The sequence below is a fragment of the Lepidochelys kempii genome, chromosome 13, assembly GCF_965140265.1.
Source record: "Lepidochelys kempii isolate rLepKem1 chromosome 13, rLepKem1.hap2, whole genome shotgun sequence".
In the NCBI taxonomy this organism is placed as follows: domain Eukaryota; kingdom Metazoa; phylum Chordata; order Testudines; family Cheloniidae; genus Lepidochelys; species Lepidochelys kempii.
In genome coordinates, this window is record NC_133268.1 from 19,474,703 (window position 1) to 19,495,249 (window position 20,547).

The following is a 20,547-nucleotide window of genomic DNA, read 5'->3' on the forward strand; positions in this document are numbered from 1 at the left end:
GTGGTAGGCTAATACAGCTGCTGAAGTTAATTCAAAATATCATGGGATATTATGAACTTGCTGCACCAGTCCCTGCACCTACCTGGAACAGAGAGAGTTTGAAAGATGCTTTGAACAGTTAATCTATATTTTAATCAAATGCATTTATAGTGCAAATATTGACAATGTGTATTAACTCAGACAAGCACAAATTGAGAATTAATAAAAAAAATTTCCAGCATAATTTTAGATTCGAAACAGAAGTATCTGAGTTTAGAGTTAAATCAAAGTTAAAATATTTGGCAAATATACTAAATCAAAGAATAGTTTCCATAAAACCTAAAGGTATTATTCTGGGAACAGGAATTACAGTCAACAGCTACACATCTTCAAGATATTGGTCTTGGAGGGAATGTATAAGTTTCTGCCCACAAACAGGAAGGTGCTCTTTTAGACAACCTTTTGCAATGGAATGTAGAAACTTACGCAGCATGGCTTACACTTCCACATACTGACCATTTAGTGCATTATGCTAAAAACGCAGCTTCTTCTTTTATATTACTTTGTGTTTAATTGTTCTCTTCAATATTGTGTTGGAACTAATGGATACTACAGGTGTTTTTCTTCTGTGCTGTACTACAGTTGTGGTGATAGATTTCAAAAATGCACAAACAGCTAACCTCACATATAGGTCAAAATAAAATAGTATCAAAATTAATGTAGTTGAGATACGGCATCAAGCATTACACAATCCAGCAGTTTCTATCCACCTGCATGGAACATGAAAAGATGCATTTGCCTTAGTTTCAAGAAATAACTGAAGCAATACATGACGTTTTGGCTTTCAGCAGAGGAACTTCAGGCATTTTCATAATCTCAGACAAGCACAATCATTTAAGTGAAGTCCCGACTGGTAATGACAAGAGGAGCCACTAGGGTCCAGACATAGAGAAGGAGGCAGACCCAGCTTGAGGAGATCTTCACCCACACAGCTGGCCACTTGCTTGTCATGGTTTTGAAGTCTGCATCAGGGCTGTAACAATGGGAAAGAGTTGTTAACGACAAGCCTCCACTTGCCACCGTCTTTGCACTTTTACTGAACCGAAGGTGCAGCATGTTTGGAACATTCCACCATCATTTCCAAAAAGGCTCCTTGTCTTATAAGTGAAGACCCTACACTGCAAAATCCCTCCTTTCAGAACTTTAGAGGTGTCCTGCCACCTGCCAGTCTAAGTACATCCCAGCCTATGTATGTTTATGCATCACCATTCTTACAATTGACCCCACAGCCAGTTATGAACCAACTTCAGTTCTTTATTACAGGCAGCTGTTCCTCCATATACTCTTTCCTTGTTTAAGACAGCACTCACAGCAGCACTAAATGAGAAAATGCAAGACCACCCCATGTAGTAGGTCAGCCAATCACAAGAAAAAGGCAGTAAGTAGGTGGTGGGAGTACAGCCTCAAGATGGATCGTCTCAATAGCTCTGGGGCAACCCTCAGCACATAAGTGGCTTCCATGTCTGTAGCTGCTAACATTCCTTCTCCCGTTTGTCTTCTCAATCTCAAGCTGGGCAAAACCAAACTTTTCAAAGGACAGAGTCCCTGACTAACTCATTATGCCAACAGGAGGAAAGATACACAACCACAGGAATCTGAAGAAAAATCTACTCAGTCTGGTATCTTTTGCCCTTGCAAATTTGGACAATCCTTTATGCAGGCTGCCCCGTCCCTTTCTGTCAATGCCCCAATTAAAAAAAGCTAATCACCACAACTTTGATGCAACTATCATGAAGGAAAGATCTGAAACCACAGATATCCCAGATTTAGGAGTAGCCTTCAGACTTCCAGTCCCTAAGCTACCAGTGAACTCACTGGATATCAAGGGGAATGGGGCATAAGAATTCTTCTCCCAGCAGGAATTAAAGCTGCACAGATAGTCAGATCAGCCACCCAGAGTTGAGGTAGCAGGTGCACCTTTCACCTACCTTCGTAAATATATTTTATGTTTAAAAAGTTAAACCCATTTTGTTTCTACCTGTACCAGTTAGTGAGTGTCATCATGATGTAGAGAGAGGCAAGGAGCAACATGAAGTGAAAGAAAGCGTAGCTGTACTGAACTGCCCCTTTCTCATTGTCCATGACCCGACGAACTTCTCCATCTTCCACAGATCCACCATCCATTCCCACAGGGTCATCCAGCATGGCACTGTCACTCCCAGACAAAGTCAGCTTGTTCACCTGGCTATTACTGGAAGAGCGGATGCTGCAAAGTGACCCAAAAAACAAAAGTTAAAAATCCACCCTAGAGAACACAGGGGTGGGTTTCACTAGTGACTATAACTAGTCAAATCTTTTACATCCCCCAAAATGTGTTGCGATTGACTGACATTTTTCCAAAAGGGTAAACAAGGAACGCTCCTTAGGAGATCCATTTCCATTCATGTTACATATCGGAGACCCAAATCTCTGGAATAGGAACATCTCTCTCTCCAGAGCCACCTGACGCTGCTCTGGATATCACTGCAGGTGGCAGCATCACACCAGCAAGTTGACTCCTAGCCTCTGCTAGAGCTGGAAACTCAAGACTAAATGATTCCAGTTGCTATCAGTGGAAGCAGTGTGCTACTTCTGAACTTCCAGTCCAAGCAAACACCTTACCCCAATGTGTTTATTGTGATTGGAGGTCAGTTCAGAAACAACTCTCTTACTATTTACCTCTGACTTAAGTAACATCCCCCTCCCCACTTCATGCTATTATGGCCTATTTTAGCTTAAGACTTCAACTAATTAAGAACAGGGCTGGTGAAGCCTCTACCGTCCTCACAGTTTTACTAGTCTTCCATATTTTTATTTGCCCACATCAAGCTAGACAGAGCCTTGTGTGCAAGGCAGGTAGATTTCATTCATAAACGCACACAGTTTTCACAGAAGGAAGGCAAGTGCTGTTTCTGCTTTGAGTGACTCAGATCTTACCTAGAATACAGGAGACAAAGAACAAAGATACCAAGTCCAACAATACTCTGTGCATCCCACCACTGCAAGGACTTTGGTGGAGCCTGAGTAGCAGGTATGACAGTTGCATTAGCTGGAGTTATTGTGGGTGCAGTTATCTGTGTGATGATGTTCAACAAACTTGGGTTGCAGCTTCTATCTGAAAGAGGTTTACAAAAAAAAAAAGTTTAGTAAAACTCATCCCTGTCATCTTCTGTCAGCCAGGTTTGTAGTCTAGAGTTCCTGCTGGACTTCCAATTGCTCTTGGATTCCCTAGTAGCATCAGTGGCAAGAAGTCTTCCCACATTCACTTGACTAGATTAGTGTACTCCAATCAAGCCCTTTCTTAGATCTTTGCACAGATACCATCCTTCCCACATGCCCATCCCCACACTGCTTGATTCTCAAAATATTTAGTTCTGTGTTTCACTAGGAAGGATTTCACAGAATGCAACAGATAAGCCTGGACTAGAGAATTAACTTCAGTCCAGACCTTATCAACCAGGTCTTTGGGACCTCCAGAATAGATTGCTGCAATATGCACCACACAAAAGAAAGCCACTGAGAAGCTGAATAGGACCACCTGACTATGTAGCAATTCTGTACCTGAGTAAGCACATGTTGTAGGGATTCTCAAATGCATCATTTGATCAGCAATCCCAGCACAATGGCTTCTGATAACAGTAAGCTCCACTGACATGTTTTTGTTTTAAAAATGGAATACCTTTCTACCAAGGCAGATAGATGCTTACCAGGCTCATTAGACATAGCTGACCAAGTGAGATACATTGTGTAGAGACTAATAACAGAGGACTGGAGGAGGCCAGAGTGCGGTTGATGTTCCTGTTTAAAGACAAAATGCTCTCCAGAGTCAAAAATGGCATTTCAGATACAGCTGCATTTAATCCTAATTGCTGCAGATTTGCCTAACATCTAGTACAGGGATCAGCAACCTTTGGCATGTGGGCCACCAGGGAAATCCGCTGGCGGGCCAGGCCAGGCCAGTTTACCTGCAAGGTTCAGCTGATCACAGCTCCCACTGGCCGAAGTTCGCCGTGCCAGGCCAACGGCAGCTGTGGGAAGCCAGACACACACGTTCATCCCTCTTGACCCAAATACATACACTGCGCACACCATCTTTGATCAGAAGCTCTTGCTTGACTTAACCGTGACAAGACTGACTGTAGCAGGTTTGCAAAATACAAGTCTAGCATATAACTTCTGAACAACATCTAGTAATCCTCTGTGGCATATTAGCAGAGGTGGTGACTCAAAAGAGATGGGGGGGGGCACGCTGGAGAGAGAGAGGGGAGGAGCAGCTTTAGAACCCAAGACCTATCTTTAACAGATATGCCCAGTATTCTTCAAAGGGTGTTTAACCAGGTGAAGCACGTGTATTCTACCTGATGCAGAACTATTTTGTGTTTAACAGACATCTAAACAGGTCAAAGTATCTCCCTGTTACAGTCACCCAAAATACAACCATCCAAAGTCAACCCTCAATTTACCCGTGTGGAAACCGCATTAAATAAGAAGGGTTGCAGAGTTATCATAAAGGGCAACTTGGTTTCTTACAACAGCAACACAAACAATCAGAGCAAAGGAAGACTAATCTGTCATCATTTATTGTTTGTTAACTAGGCCAGGGGTTCTTAGAAATTTTCATAGCGCACCATATCTCATGAAAGTTTTCAGAAGCATCTTAATGACTTAAGAACCTAAATCCAATTGATGTCGTTTAGGTATGCTGAAAGTTTTACCCAGCAACTCTTGGATGCCTCCCCTCTGATCCATGATAGCTGTAGTATCTCTGAGGCAACCACAGCAACTGCTTTCACTAAGTGCACCAAGAAATAATTTGGTGCATTGTATTTCAGATGTGTCTAATACAATGACAGCTAGAAATCAGCATCATCATGTGACATGCCAGCTTTCTGCAGATGGTCAGTAAAATGTTCTAAATGTCCACAGTTCAGGAACTATTGCATTAGGTTCAGTTTTCTGCTTATTTCTAGTTATCCCACACAATCATTAGCATGCTCTCATCCTGTGACAATTTTTTCTGAATGTGTATTATACATTTGCTGTTTTTATACTTCAAAGGAGATTTAAAGATATTGCTATCTGTGTACAAAAGGATTTAAGCAAAAATAGAAAATGTAGTACCTGAACTTTTGGAAGGATAGAAATGATGGAAACAACAATGCACAAGATCATATTAAAGCTGATGAAGAACTTGTTCTCGGTACAACCATCAGGTTTAGTGTAGAATACATAGAAGAGCACAACAGAAATTATTGACAAGATGTAGGTCAAGCTCGTACAAGAAAATAAAGCTGAAAAAGAAAGACAAGTTAACTCAACACAGGGTGGAAACAAATACTTCTGCGGGCTCCCCATTGGAACACTTACCAGCCCTGAATTTTAGAGGCAAGATTTTCTCTCTACCCCACACAGACTGGGTGCCTTTATAGTGCCCTTCTTTCAAGTTATTTATAATCTAAGGAGCCACAGAGGTTAGTGTTCTCAGCTAAAAAAGAGTTAAGTTAAATTGCTAATTGTTATGGTTTTGTTGCTGGAGCCATTTAAAAAAAAAAAAAATCACATCAACAGCCGACAAGCATGAGGTGCAAGCCACATTATCACCATTATACAGACAGGGTGACTAAAAAGAGCTGAGCTGACTTGCTTGAGAACATTAAGGGAGTCAATGGCTGTAGCCCTGTATTCAGACCATACCTCTCTATGTAGCTGGGCACAACATTTAAATTTTATTTCTTATGACCATCAAACTGGACAGTGACTGACAGGTCTACTTCTCATTTTAATTAATGTGACTAGAACCAGCGTGTACATAGAGCTATAGTGGAGCAACGCTGCAGCTTCTACCTCCTCAGATACCTATGGAGCTTCAGCTGTAGGATGCAGATCAGAGTACAGCATGTACACAGTGGCAGGGCTGTAAGAGGCTACACCTTGTTTTTGTACTTACACTATGTACACATTGTTTGTTTCTTCTAGTTAGGTTTTGCACTCTCCGATTTAGATACCTACCCACATACCAACACCTAGAATTTCCTTCCTCCATTCGTTCAACCCAGGACTCATTCCAGGAGTGAGCAAAGTCCACAAGCAGCACCAGCTGGATGAGGATAAAGCAAAAGGCTCCAAGAATGCCAATAATAAACCATGCTAGAAAAGACATTAAAGGGATTTAAGTTAGAGTTATTTCTCATCATTTGTATTTTACTAGGTAGAAAAACTAGCCTCAGATTAACCTATAAACTGGCTTATCAGCTTTTAAGAGGAATAGTGAAAATATAGCCTGGAAATTCAGTCCCCTAATACTCTATGGCATCGATCCTGCAAATACTTACACATTACTTGCATGCTCTAGAGCATGCAAGTAGTTTCACTTACTTCAATATGACTCAAATTAAGCACGTGCTAAGTATTTGCAAGATTGGGCCCAAAGTGTTTTCAGAGAGAAGAATTCAAGATTTAACGTAAGACACTATTTTCATGTACGTAAGTGACCATCGAAGTTTATGAAAGGTGATTTAACTCCCCAACAATCCTACAAAATGGATGCAAACAGTACAGTAATAGGTAAACACTTCCTTAGCATAGCTGACTGAAGAGAACAGAACTTCTTAAAGGTCTTTGCAGAAGATCCCTAAAATGCCTTGGCAAACAAAGTCTTTCCCGACATCTGCTAATATGAACAGTGACAGAAGAGAAACTAAGATTTTGTCAGTCATACGAACACTTAAAATAATTAAGGTATTTAACTATAAATACGGAGCTTGGCCCTGTTTATCTGAAACACTGCAGCTATGCCCCAGGACATGTCCTGCTTACGTCGTTACTTCCCTAATTACCAGAACATTCCAGGGAAATAGGGTTGCACTGTATGTATTCTACAATAACCATAACTTGGAATGCACCAACTATAACCTCTGGTAATATGTGAAAAAGTTTGTATTTTCAAAAGCGATTCAATGACTATATATTAACTTTACCTCTTGTGAAAGGCCCTTCAGGAATGTAAAAGGCTCCAACCATGATACCAACTATGGCAGCTATTTTGAAGAACCAAAACCTTTTTAAAATAAAAAGACAAACATGTTTGACAGTGTTGGTCCTCTATCTGTACAACGAACCCCGTTTTAAGTGAACAAAATATGGCTGATTAACAGGCATGATTGTCTAATAATGACAGAACAGAATTGTATACAGTCTATTTGGGGATGCTCTGAGATGGTCTTTTCACATAGGAGACTGCCAAATAAGAGTAGTCTTTTGAAACCTGCACATGCTCAGACAAGGTACTTATACACCCAAATGGGTTCTTGGTGATGAAATAATACCTATAACATTTCACAACTGAATAGTGTTGAAACACTGTTCAGTGCTTTAGCCTAGAGAGAGAATGTTAAATAAGACATTTAACAAAGGCTGTTATTTTAAAAGGTTTCTTTTAATTAAAGTATCCTAAAAATATATTTGTCAAGAGTCTCCCTTTCCACTCCATCTTTATCTCCCTTTTTTAAAAAGAAGATGGCAGTTTTAAATGAACTCCAAACTCCAGAGAATGATAAGTGTTTGGGAAAATGACAGAAGAGGTGAGTTATCTGATTTCAAGGCATAATGTTTCAACGTCTGATTGTCAGTACTTTAGAAACGCAGTGGAAGTAGGAGGCTTCCTAGGGATCTTGGTTACCCACACACTTTCAGAAGCAGTGCTCTCTAGCAATCAGCAAAGGAACTAAAGGACTCAGTCCAGGCTGTTCATCCACATACATCTAAGGAATCTGTCACTATCTGGGAAAGAAATTGGTAAGAGACAGACTAAACAAGTTAACAGGCAAGTCAATACCATGCCTACATACCCATTGTGCACTGCGGCTCTCGGATCGTTACTTGTTTTCACTTGTATCATAAGAAGAGAGAAAATGAAGAAGAACACTGCCATGGCAAAGCTGATTCGATAGACTGCCCTGTATCCAACCAGCACATCACAGTTGACAAAGCCATTCATGTGTGGTAGCCTGGTATGCAGCCCCTCATCACAAAATCCAGGCACCTGGATAAAAAGAGATTTGTAACTTGCCGTTCTAAGACCGCAGTCACAAACATGTGGAATACACAAATAACACAAGGGTCTCAGCTAGCTTCCCTCTGGTAGCCGTTGTGAGAAAAGGCTTTGCATCTGGTCCACAGGCAGAGATCAGATTTGTTCCTAGTGTCACCTTTTCCTTCCCATATCACTGCATAACCAAGACAGAGAGAGTAACTAATTTACCCAAAAGGAAAGTATCAGGGTGTAAGGCTTAGAGCAAGGATGTGAATTTGGTATCCTCATTCTCTAGGCTTGAGATGTCCAAGTGTCACAAAAGTGAAATCAATATTTCAAACTAGGAGCCAAACAGAAAACCATTCCATATATATACTGTGGCAAGTTTCCATTATATTCCTTTGCCCACTCCCGCCTGGCAGCCTCAGTGGCACCTCACTTCTGAACAGACAACTGACTTTTTGGCAGAACTCAGGCCACACTGGTCAGTTAATATTTCTGTAACCCCGGGTCTTGGAATCCTCTTCTCCAACCACCACCCTAACAGGATCCTATCTCCAGTTGGGACCGGTGTTCTTCCTATTCAAGGATTTAAATCAACACAGCAGGCGCATCTGAATTAGTGGTGTAACATAAATCTCTTCCCCAGCAATGTAAAACCTGAATGAACTGCTCTACAGAGAGAATTTGCAGGACAGTGACAGGCACTCTAAGCAGTGCTGTGCTGAAGACAATGTGAATTTAAAAGAAAAAACATAATTTACTTAGTTTACATTTCAATTATGCACATGGGCGACACTCTAGCAATCCAAAGATTTACAACACAGTTTATTTTTCTTCTATTCTGAAAATTTCCCCCCTTTCAACATCTCCAATTTATTTGGGCACGTGTGTGTGAGGTAGTCCACGGCGAATAATAAGAACTTGGGGCTACTAGCATAGGTCATGGCTTTGTTACAAAAAGATCACAAATGTCTTATATATATATATACACACCTTTTTCAGCTGCTCTTCCATTCCCGGTGCTAGCATGATACAGGCAACAAGCGTACTGAGAAGAAGGAGGAAGGCATAGATAAGACGTGTCACTGTGGAATTCTTGCTGTTTGGACAACATCGGCACAGCAAACATGAGGCACCACTGCACAGACATGGAATCTAGAGAACCAACATGGGAACAGTAAGGGTATTTCTCTATACAGACCTCACTTTCAAAAGGGCTAAACATTATCATTAACCACAGTCCCTTACTCAGCCAAATACAGCTTCCCTGCAAATTAACAGCCCCAGTCACTCACTTCCTGCAGAAGTTATCACAAAAATTAGAGACCAAAGTGATCAATTTAGACATCAAAATTCACCCTGATGGCATTTTTCCCCACAATAAATTCTTTATTGCTCTATCGTCTTAATTTAAAAAGTGTCTCAAGTGATAGCACTCCCTTTTACACATGTGATTATATTTTTAGTTTTATAACAGTACTCCAAGGCATAAAATTATGCACATACAATACAGTTTAGTTTTGAAATCAGAAGATTAAAGGAATCTGGTATGGTCATGTTAAGGACTCGAACCCCAGACAGCATAGTTCGTTGTCTGACCGCAGAGAGACAGGCAACACCAGCAAGGTCCAAACACAAGCTCTTTATTGAGGAGTGCACACAACAACAGAGAGCGGCCCGTCTCCAAGAGGAACCAACTGCCTCTTAGGTAAAACTAGTAGGTTTTTATAGACAGTTCCAGAGTAGCAGCTGTGTTAGTCTGTATTCGCAAAAAGAAAAGGAGTACTTGTGGCACCTTAGAGACTAACTAACTTATTTGAGCATAAGCTTTCGTGAGCTACAGTTGCATCCGATGAAGTGAGCTGTAGCTCACGAAAGCTTATGCTCAAATAAATTGGTTAGTCTCTATGCAAAAAGAAAAGGAGTACTTGTGGCACCTTAGACAGTTCTGTGCAACACAGATTATTCATTAAGCAGCCCACCCGCCCCCCTTAGTTAAAGTTCTCTTTCTCTATTATGCATGCATACCTATACCCCTCTTGTATATAGCTTTGAGCAAGTCATAACACCTCACCAAACTTTATCAGTATGGTTGTCAAACAGGAGACGAGGAGTTAAGAACAGACATAGAACAGAAACATGGAGTGGAGACAGTGCGTCTCCTTATCTAAACAAGCCGTTCTCAGAACATCTGGTACAAAAACGCAGGTCTCCCCTTATCTCACTCCCGACAACTTAAACAAGTATTCTTTCATTCTACTTATCTCGTTCAGGGACTTTCCCAGCAACCTTTATTGGCCTGACTTTGGTTCGGTTGGCATAACTGCTTCATGTTTAATTATTCTCACTTAAGAGTCACAAGCCCTGTAATTACATTAGAACAAGTAGTTCTGCACTTCTCAGCATGAACATGCAAGACTTATTTTGCTTTTTACTTAATACAAATGGCTACCAGGCTGTAGGGACCCACTAATAGGAAGGAAAAAACACAGGGGGCAGATTTCACAAGCAACACCACTCCCCTTTTTAGAAAAAAAAATGTCTATAATTCATAATGTGCATAAAGTTATAGTGGGGCAGCAATGAATGATTTGCTGTTGTCAGAAATTCTATTCCTCATGAATTGTGCACGCTCAAATTCGAAGTTCTTGATTACAGAGAAGCTTTAGGAGATGTTATTTATGAAAGGTTGAATGTGTTCATTTCTTTCTACTGCTATCAGCATTTATCAATTATGGAAACAAGTATTTAAAACAAGTTTCTCAATTTCTTATTTAGAAAGTGATTTCAAGAGCATCAAGCTTAGAAAAAAACCCAGCCTAATTGGTTCCAGTGTTTTATGGCAGTACACAGAACATACAGTACTCACAGTTTTACAACTATTTAGCTACATCTTAAAAGTGTTTCAAAGGTCATTGTCAGTAATTTACACCCACAAACATAAAAAAATGAATTAAATAATTTATAGGAAAACAGTTCGTTTAAACTTAGACATACCATTGCAGTATTTGCAAAGAGAACTAGAAAGTGAAAGTAGCAAATACATTTTCATTGTTTTAAAGTTAATGAAATACAAGTAGTAACAACAAAAGACAACATAAGTGGTGTCACTAGACGTTTAAGATTCTTTGTTATAACAGACTAAGTAACCAACATTTTTTTAAAGCTTCACCCCCCCCTCTCCCCGGTTTGTGGACTTTGCCCTACAATAACCCAATGAGCCTGTGCTATGTTCTCAGAGCAATTTGTGTGTTGTTGATGACGCAATGATTACTTCCTGTGTTACGCCTTCCTGTGTTACAAACACGAGGAGGGACTTCCCACAAATAAACAAAGAGAATGTCTATAGTATTCAAAATGAGGCAGGAAACCCCTGAGCTACAGCAAGAAATCCCCTGGGTCCCTCGGGACATTTACCAAGTACCACTTATCAATGTCAACCCTTCCCCCACCGCCTGCCTATCCAGCTCGAGCCTAGCAGCTCCTGGGGGCTGGGCCTGCCTCTCGCTATGTGACCGTACAGCGCCGTGCACAAGATCTCTAAACTCGGCCACTGCCTGAAGGCGCCCCCCGAACAGCCGCGATACAGGGCTCAGCGCCAGACACAGCAGAGCCCCGCTGGCAGCCAGCGACACTAGGACCCAGAGCTCGGGGCGGCCGGGAGAGGGGGTGTCTCCGGGCCTGGAGACGAGCGTTAACGGCAGTAACAACACCCACCCCCGGGCGACCAGGCCTCACAGCCCCCCCCCCCGTGGTGGGGCGGAGGGAGGAGCAGCATTGCCTCTGCGCGGATCACACGGGGCTCCCGCGACGGGCGGAATTCGCACCCCCACCGTCAGCGCCCTTCAGGGGAGGCCACCCCGCCACTCACCCAGCTGGCCAGCGAACAGACCCCCAGCACGGCCCCCATGGTAACGCAGCGGCTGCTTCCAGCTCCCTGGCCGCTTCCGATTTCTTCTTCTTCCTCCCCTGCAGCGACGCCACTTGCGTCATCACGATTCACCCGCCCCGCAGCCTAGCGCTCATTGGTCACGTCCCGAAGTTTGCACGCATGGAACGATCTGTTAGGAGAGGGGAGGGGAGGAGGCAGATCAGCCAATGAGAAGACAGAAAGCCCCTGGGAGGGCGGGTTGAGGTGGCAGCCTCCAAAGCGGTGATCGGTGACGTTTTGCGCAGCGAGGCAGTCATTGGCTGAAGAGACCAAGTGGGTGGTACCCGTGTTCGAGACAGCCTATGGGGGTACTTAGTCAGCTGGGTGGAAGGTGACAGGAAAGGCCCGAGGCCGTTCAAGGTCTCCTATATCTTCCACCCCGTGGGCGGGGCCATTGGCGGCTCCTCTCCCCCTCCCACCAACTGCCATGGCAACCGCCAACCGCCTCCCGGGGCACCAGGCCTCAGCCTCCCTCAAGGCAAGCCGGCCAGCCCCACCACAAGGCGACTGTACCCAACCCCAGCAGCCGCGGCGAGTATCTGGAGAGAGACCAGAGACAAGCCCGATAAGGTCATTTTCTTAAACGGCAGAAGTGGGGCCACAGCAGCATCTTTTGCTGGCCCCAGACTCTTTGAACATTCGCTCTCCCAGTGTATTGTGATAATAATGCAAATCTCTACTGGCAAATTCATAAAAAAAAACCCATCCAGGCCTGTCGAATACCTGCCAGGTGGTAACCCTAAGAGGGGAGTCATGCCAGCGTGATGTCACAGCACCACGACGGCACAGGGGCACGGTCCCACCATGATGTCAACGTGCCGGCACCAGGTGTTGCCGTGAGCCATGATGTCCCCTCCTTGCATCCTGTTTTGTTGACGTGTCGCAAGTGGACATAATGTCATGTTCTGCCATAGGGAGGTGGGGCCCCAGTGGGCAAGCTCATGAAGGGTTGGACTAGATGATCTCTTGAGGTCCCTTCCAACCCTGATATTCTATGAAAGCTTATGCTCAAATAAATTGGTTAGTCTCTAAGGTGTCCTGTGAGGGGGTGCTGCCTGGGACTTAATGTGCATGGCTGGAAATACCCATAAATCAAAACCAAATAATAAACACCGGTCTGTGCAACCAGATGAACCACGTCTGGCGTCATGTTGTGGCCACTGTTTTTCTTGCCTGTTCTGATGGGGAGAGAGAAGAAAACGACCCCACAAAAACCCAGGTAGCCTTCTAAAATACGTGTCTGTCTGTTCACACTCTGTTTTACCATGGTAATAATGTAAAATGATTTTTGAATATGGTTGTAACATATTTTAGTCCCATCAGCATAGGTAAAACCAAACTCTGTTATAACACAGTTGGGATTACATCACATCACCCAACAGGGCATGTGATCATGTAGATAGGCCATTGTTGGATTGTCTTTCATTGTAAAAGTTCCCCCAGAACTTTACAAACAACATACATTCATCACTGAAACAGAGTCATCGCTGGACAGAATCTGGTAAATCTGAACTGGAAAATCAAAGATTGTGGAACTTTTCTAAACTTCACCCACTTGAGCTGCCAAAATTAGATGCAGCTATCAGTAGATTGTGAAGATGTTCAAATATGATCATGCATACTGTCTGGTCTTTGGTGGACTCCTTGGACTTGGCTTCTTCATGAGGGGTGGGGGGAGTAAATGACGATGCTTTCTCACACCCACCCACTCACGGCACTGAAATGAGCTGTTACTGAGCAGATTGTATGATGATTCTCTCTCCTTTCAAACATGCTTTGATGAGCAATGAAAATTAACAATGTTGACCTTTATTATAGTATCACTACTGGCATTTGAGTTAACCGCCATTAGAGTGGGGCAGTTCACATGTCTGGGAGCTATTGTTTCCGGCTTTCTTCAAACTCAAGACATTGATGCATCAGTTACACTTTTACAGTCACAAAGGAAAGGGCAAAATCAATTTCAAAGCTCCCTTCCCTTATTCCCATAAATACTCTCTATACTCCACCTAACTGGATAGGGGAATGAAAAACAAATACTGACTCTACCTATGTTTGTTGTACCTCTGTCTCTTCTCATATGAGTAAAACAATGAAAAAGTCAATACCTCTGATTAACTTGGGGATGAACTGCGTGCTATCTTTAAATTTAAACACGGTAAGGAAAAAATGCACGCATGTGCTTCTGTGAGCTCTCTTCCCCTTCAGCAGCAAGCTTCTCCATGCTTGCCTAGCAGGACTGGCTAGACTCCTGCTGGGTTTCAGATAGGTCCTGGCTCTGCATGGTTGGTGTCCCCTGCTGTATCTCCCCTCTCCTCCTCCTTTCTATTCACAGCAGGGGTCACTGTCTCAGGCTCCACCTCCACAGGGGTCTGCAGTGTGCTGGTGGGATCTCTGCCAAATATGGCCTGCAGCTTGTAAAAGCGGCAGGTCTGCAGGGCAGCACCAGATCCACTGTTGCCTTCTCCAGATATGTGGTATCCCTGGCAAAGTTCCTTTGCATTCACTTGGAACTGCTGCTCATCTCTGCTGTATCCCTTTTCCTGCATCCCCTGTGCAATCTTCTCATAGATGTCCAAGTTTTTTATGACTGTTTCACAGCTGTGCTTGCACCAACTTTTCTCCCCACAGGCCCAGGAGATCCAACACTTCCCGTCTACTGTGGGCAGGAACGCATTTACTACCTTGTGTGTGTGGAGCCAGAATGGTTGTTTGGGCTGTTACACGCAACAAGGATCAGTTGCTAGGTGTGCTTACCAAGGTGGGCAATCAGGAAAGGCATTTCAAAAACACACAAGGCTTTTAAAGGTGGAGGGAAGGGGAGGCAGGAGCAGAGGTTTCTGGCCTCTGAGACTCCTGGACACTGGAGTTTAAAATTGTGACCAGACCATTGTTGGACAGCTGTTGGAAAACTGTTAGGGTTGACAGAGGTCATGCAGAGTCCACAATTGCACTGTAGGATCTTAAGTAAAGTAGGTTGACCATAGCTCTATGCCCTTCAAGGGAGGTGGTTTTACTGTGTTACCATAATGGGTTCTTACATTGGCTGGAGACAAAACTCAGTGTAGTCACATGCACAAATAGGTTGATGCAAGGTGACGGATATCAACTTAACTTTGTAGTGTAGACCAGGCATCAGTTCACATTTCCAAGGTTGACTTCACAGCTGAAACAGCAAGAGACTTACTCCTTTAAAATGAAAGCTGAGACTGGAAAATAAGAAGCAAACTTAAGAGAGGTGCTGATCTGCTATAACACAGTGTTCCAGCCCAGTTCATACCCTGTCTCTAGTATATTGCATCTGGTTAACAACACACAGCAAAAATACAGAATTTAGCAAAGACAGCAAAGGAGAAGCCCATGTCTGGCTACCTAGATTCCCATATCAAAGTCATCCCGTAGTATGTGAGCAAATGAAACTGAAAGGGAATGGAGGAGGGGGCTGTAGTGAGGCAGACTAATTAATATCATTGGTAAATTAGCTAGGGCACCAGAGTTTATATGCCAATTTTGAGGAAAGGAAACTTGGAATTTTTAATGGATACAAATGGTCAGAGCCTTGGTTGTACTTCTCATCTAAAAACTGGCTACAAGATAACCAGACGTGCAATAAAGAAGCCATTTTCAGCATGCAACTTTAATACTTAGACCTTCTAAACAACTTTATAATTTAAAGGCATAGTGTAACACAAAGCAGGGGGAAATCAACAAAGCAAGCTGAAAACCTATGCATTTTGACCACGCATGTAACCAGAGCACACTCAACACATTAGATTGGGCTTTGCATCCTGAGTAGGGTGACCAGACAGCAAGTGTGAAAAATCAGGACTGGGTTGGGGGTAACAGGAACCTATATAAGGAAAAGACCAAAAATCGGGACTGTCCCTATAAAATCGGGACATCTGGTCACCCTAATTCTGAGACCCATCATCTCTGGGCCCTTCCTCCAGCTGAATATGGGAAATTGCATGCTGGGACCTGTCATCTCCATGGGCCACACTGTGTAATCAGGTCATCTGTGAAAATTAAATGCGCTTCCTGAGACATGACTCTCCTAGTAAGTCACTAATATGGTCTCTGGCAGGAAATACCGAGACTTTACCCTATTAGAAGCCTAACTTTCTTCTCCTTTTCACATGCACCAAAAAAATCTCTAGGCAGGAAAGTTCACAGCTGAATCTCAGCTGCTTCTTTGTGTGTGCAACATCAGGAATTCTGCATTCTCTTCCCAGTGTATCACTCGCTTACTGTGTGAGCAAGTAAGTCACTAAGCAGTTAGATACCATTGTGATGGATGCTATAAAAAAGTTTTTGCTATAACTGGGGGGATAAAGATGTCTTCACAGGCCATGTGAGGCTTAATTAATGTTTGCAGAGTGCTTTAGGCTGCTCACTCAGATGGCATGTGCTCAGGAAAGGCAAAGGATCATTATTAACATAGAAAGCTTTTCCCTTCAACTTTATGCATCACAAGTGATTTCCAAATGCTTGTTCTATTTCTGAGCATGCATCTGGTTCTGCATAACATCATTTCAAACCACACGTGTCTAACAAGAGATAAGGATGAAGTCGTCCTAGTGCTATCAACTGTGGGAAAAGAAGCAGAATATGCCATGAGGTTATCCTAATCATTTACAAAAATAAACTGCTGTGGTATGTGAATTGGTTGGGCCAGACTGAGCAAATGGTGCATCCCATATGTATCTATGTGTTAGTTGAATGAAGGGGCAAGAATTAAGTCCTTGAAATGTAATCTTGCTTGGGCAGTTTCTAAAGCAAAGTGTAGCATATCTGGCCAAGCCTTTTTGGAGACAATTCACTGCAGTTCTTTGTGCAACACTACTGGCAAGAAGCTATCAGGATTGTGGATTAGTGCTGTCCATATTAATCGCAAGGGTCTCCTTACATGATAGTGAAGATGTGGAACTTTCCTCTGTGTTCAGTGTAGTAGATGATGATTCATTCTGCTTGTTTCTGTTTTTTCACAAGTGACAGATAGATCCTTAGTAGAATTGAAGAATTTAGAATGTTTTACTTTTTAACCAGATTATTTAACATATTGGAATTTCAGAACAGGAAGGTCTGGATTGTTGACAATTCAAGCTTATAATTTTACAATTACAGGTAACATATGTGTTCCTTTGATCACTGTTGCTCTAACCTGTGTACATGGCTGGGCAGTGACCTGTCTTGTGGATCGTATGTGTTTTAGAAACACTAAGATGCTGTAGTTTGCTCTTTTATAAACCCAATTAATCACTTTTCTGCCTGCTAATAATAATCACTGGACTTCTCTTTTGTAAAATGTTTAGTCTTCCCCATTATTAATGATTGCCACTTCAGTTGGATCTACTGGGCACAATTAATAGTGGAGTTTTCATTTAGGAGAATTGTTTTCCCAGGAGTGTAGTTCAGTTCCTGTAGGTATTTTCTTTTAGGCTGAACTGTATTCAGTTATCCAATCCTTACAACCTGCTTTGAAAACATCACTTGAAGTCATTCATCCCTAAGGAACATTAATAATTAAGTATTGGGCCAAGTTCTGCCTTCAGTTACTCATACATGGCTGTCACTACTGTTGACTTCAGCTATTCTTTAATTGGACACTCAAATAGTTTCCACAAAATCTAGATGTTTTGTCAAGGCTGGGAAACTCTCCAAATACAAACACCCTAACTGCTACAGAGTTCCCAAATTAGTTTCACTGGAACATGCTCTACTGGCATCCAGTAAATACGGTATTCTTTCACTGTTAATGTCTGGGTGTTAACATATATGGTTTATCCATAATTCCCCAGTGAAGCACCAGTCTTTTCAGTCTTCCCTGCTTACTGTCTTTTTCTAGTACCTCAAGAAAGCAGTGTTTGGTGGGGAGTGGAAATCTACAAGGTCCATATTCTTACGTGCTTGCATTGGTCCCACAATGACAAGATCTTTCTTTTCTTTTTATTTCTCCTTGTCTGAAGCACTTGCTCACTATTTAATAATTTCCATATTTTCTTACTGTATGTACCATTACTGCATTGTTAGCATCCTTGCCCTTCTGAGACTCTCCACTCTTCTGTCATGTCATGTGGATAAATGAGTCATTCTATTTGTGATCTGCTGAGCTGATTGGCAGCTAGTCAGGGTAGTATTTTGCGCTCTGTGGCTGTTACTAATGCTGCTAAAAGTTTTTTAATATATTTTTTCTCTGTCTAAATCTTTAACAGGTTGAGTCACTGTTTCATTCCCATCCCCTAAATGAGTGTGCACACAAGAGTCACTGTTATTTTGATAAAGGGGTTATAATCTCTATCTTTCTAGTTTTGTTTGACCAGTTGGTTCTTTCAGAATTTGTTAATTTAGGGTCTCATCTAAACCCCTAGAAATGGGAACCTTTCCACCGACTTCGGATCAGGCCCATTGTTTCCTGAAGGTGATTGGTAAAACAGTTGGAGAGACATATTAGTATCTATCTAACATTCAGGAATTCTATTATTGAGCTATTTCTTCTCATTGTTTACAGATGCAATAGTAAAATGCAAACATATTGAAGAGTACCAAAAATAAAAGAAAAAAGAAACTTTTGAAAAAACTTTAAAGACAGACATGCTAGTATGAATATTGTACAGAACTGCAGTGACATCTGTGAATCAACCTCCACAGGGACCAGCAAAACTAGGTTGCCAAGCAGAGGCAGGTCTTTAATTAAAATGTGAACATTTCACTGGAAATCAAAAAGATCTTAAACTCTGACTTTTGGGTCCAGCTGAGCTGCACTGGGTATAGGACCTGAGAAGGAAGGGCCAGCATGTCTCTCCCAACCCCTAGGGCTGCTGGTGCCTGTTAGAGCCTCAAGGCTGTTCTGACTTGCACTGGTAGTAACAGCCCACAAGGACTGTTATTTTAGCCTGGGGTTATTGGAACCCAGGGCACACCAGCCAGCCCTCTTCACATCCCAGCACATTCCCAATGCATACCAATGCCAGAGGTACTATTTCAGAGTAACAGCCGTGTTAGTCTGTCTTTGGAAAAAGAAAAGGAGTACTTGTGGCACCTTAGAGACTAACCAATTTATTTGAGCATGAGCTTTCGTGAGCTACAGCTCACTTCATCGGATGCATAGAGGTACTATGCTATTAGAAAGTAGCATAAAGCCAGCTCTCCCGCCTGGTGGTACTAATTAGAGCTGCTTTATGATCCCTTTGTGCTGCCAGAGCATTGTAAAGCATCTATGTGAGGACTGACCGCCCTTAATTTAAAGTGACCACTTCAGATATGGGGTTGCCAATGGAATTTGGGGTCTTTAGTTTGTGCTTCTTTGTGTTCTGATATCCCTTTAGAATTAAAACAGACCAGGTAAGCTTTCAAACGGAGCAGTGTACACCCCCACCCATGAACATAACTCCAGTCACTATTTCAAATGTTTTTCATCTTTTTTTCTGGACCTCTATTTTGGTTCAAATGAGGTTTTGCTGCCTCTCAGCCAATGCCCTCCCATTGGAGCCTGCACTGAAGTCATGCTGTTAAATCTATAACATCAATTATTCCTACAGCAATAGGAGAGGCAGCATGACCCTAGTGGAGTAATGTCGGGACTGGGAGACAGGAACTCCCAAGTTAATCCTGCTTCTGTCAGTGACCTGCTGTGTGGCCCTGGGTCAGTCCCTTAACCAGTTAACTGCTCTCTCATTTATAAAATGGAATAATAAAATTAATGCAGCCCAAAGGGGTGTTGGTAACCTTAATTAACTCCTCTTTGCATACAGTTTGGAAGATATAGATTACTATGCAAGTGTTTACTCTTGTATTTATTAATTGATTCTGCTGTTATATACTCACAGTTATGAATGACTTTGCTCCAGGATTTGGAAGAAGTAGCAGCAAGTCGGGGGGGGGGGGGGGGATCATAGGTCTTTATGTAAAACATAAAAATACCTCAGCTGGTATCAACTGGTAAAGCTATGAGAGCGCTGCTGATTTACACTAGCTGGGGCCCTGGCTCAGATATCTTCAGTGATAGCATATATAACAATACAGAAAAATACAGAGCATGGCCATTTCTCTTTGTTCTTGACGTCCTCTCTCTTTCTTTCCATTGTGCTCTAGTCACAGACTTCCGCTTTTCAAGAGGATGCTCTGAAGGCAGTGAAGGAGTTAATACTTCTCATAAGTTGTGTTAATCATGTAAATCCTCCTGGCCTCATCACTGACATTTTAGATGCTAGATTTTTGTCGCACTGCCAGGAAGTGTTTAACATGTTACAGTTGCTCATGTTGTTTTTGCAGTGGTTTAAAAAAGGAGGGGAAAACAGTCGCCTTGTGTTTCCAGTTAGGAGACTGAATACATTCCTAAAGGAAAAACACATGATCACACAGATGCCTGAGATAAATCCCTGCCCACATTTTATATTTAAGTTGAATTATTATTGTGCCCAAATCTGATAGCTAGAACTGTTGCCTGGCTTGACTTTTCCAAACATGTTTCTCCTTCTGTTCAGAAACTTTAAGGGAAGAAAGCGAAAAATGAATTCCTTCAACTTCTTAAAAAGATTTACTTTTTTGACCACATTACCAACAC

The 20,547-nt window shown here is 42.4% G+C and overlaps 1 protein-coding gene across 1 annotated transcript; it reads right to left on the bottom strand.

The window, feature by feature from the left end:
- Nucleotides 1–109: 109 nt before the first annotated feature.
- Nucleotides 110–12,059, bottom strand: SERINC3 (serine incorporator 3). Its single transcript, XM_073309589.1, has 10 exons — nucleotides 11,925–12,059; nucleotides 9,047–9,208; nucleotides 7,866–8,059; nucleotides 6,996–7,075; nucleotides 6,028–6,165; nucleotides 5,140–5,309; nucleotides 3,726–3,816; nucleotides 2,956–3,133; nucleotides 2,018–2,245; nucleotides 110–1,012 (listed from the first exon to the last, which is right to left on the bottom strand). The coding sequence occupies exons 1-10, from the start codon at nucleotides 11,961–11,963 to the stop codon at nucleotides 874–876; spliced, it is 1,419 nt and encodes a 472-aa protein (XP_073165690.1). The 5' UTR covers nucleotides 11,964–12,059; the 3' UTR covers nucleotides 110–873.
- Nucleotides 12,060–20,547: the final 8,488 nt, after the last annotated feature.

Bases quoted from the DNA above. Each gene is read 5' to 3' on its own strand.
- SERINC3 (XM_073309589.1), bottom strand. From the start codon at position 11,963: ATGGGGGCCGTGCTGGGGGTCTGTTCGCTGGCCAGCTGG. The intron at 6,166-6,995 runs GTAAAGTTAATA...TGTCTTTTCTAG, and splicing joins TGAAGGGCCTTTCACAAGAG to CATGGTTTATTATTGGCATT. The intron at 1,013-2,017 runs GTAGAAACAAAA...CCATTGTTACAG, and splicing joins ACACTCACTAACTGGTACAG to CCCTGATGCAGACTTCAAAA.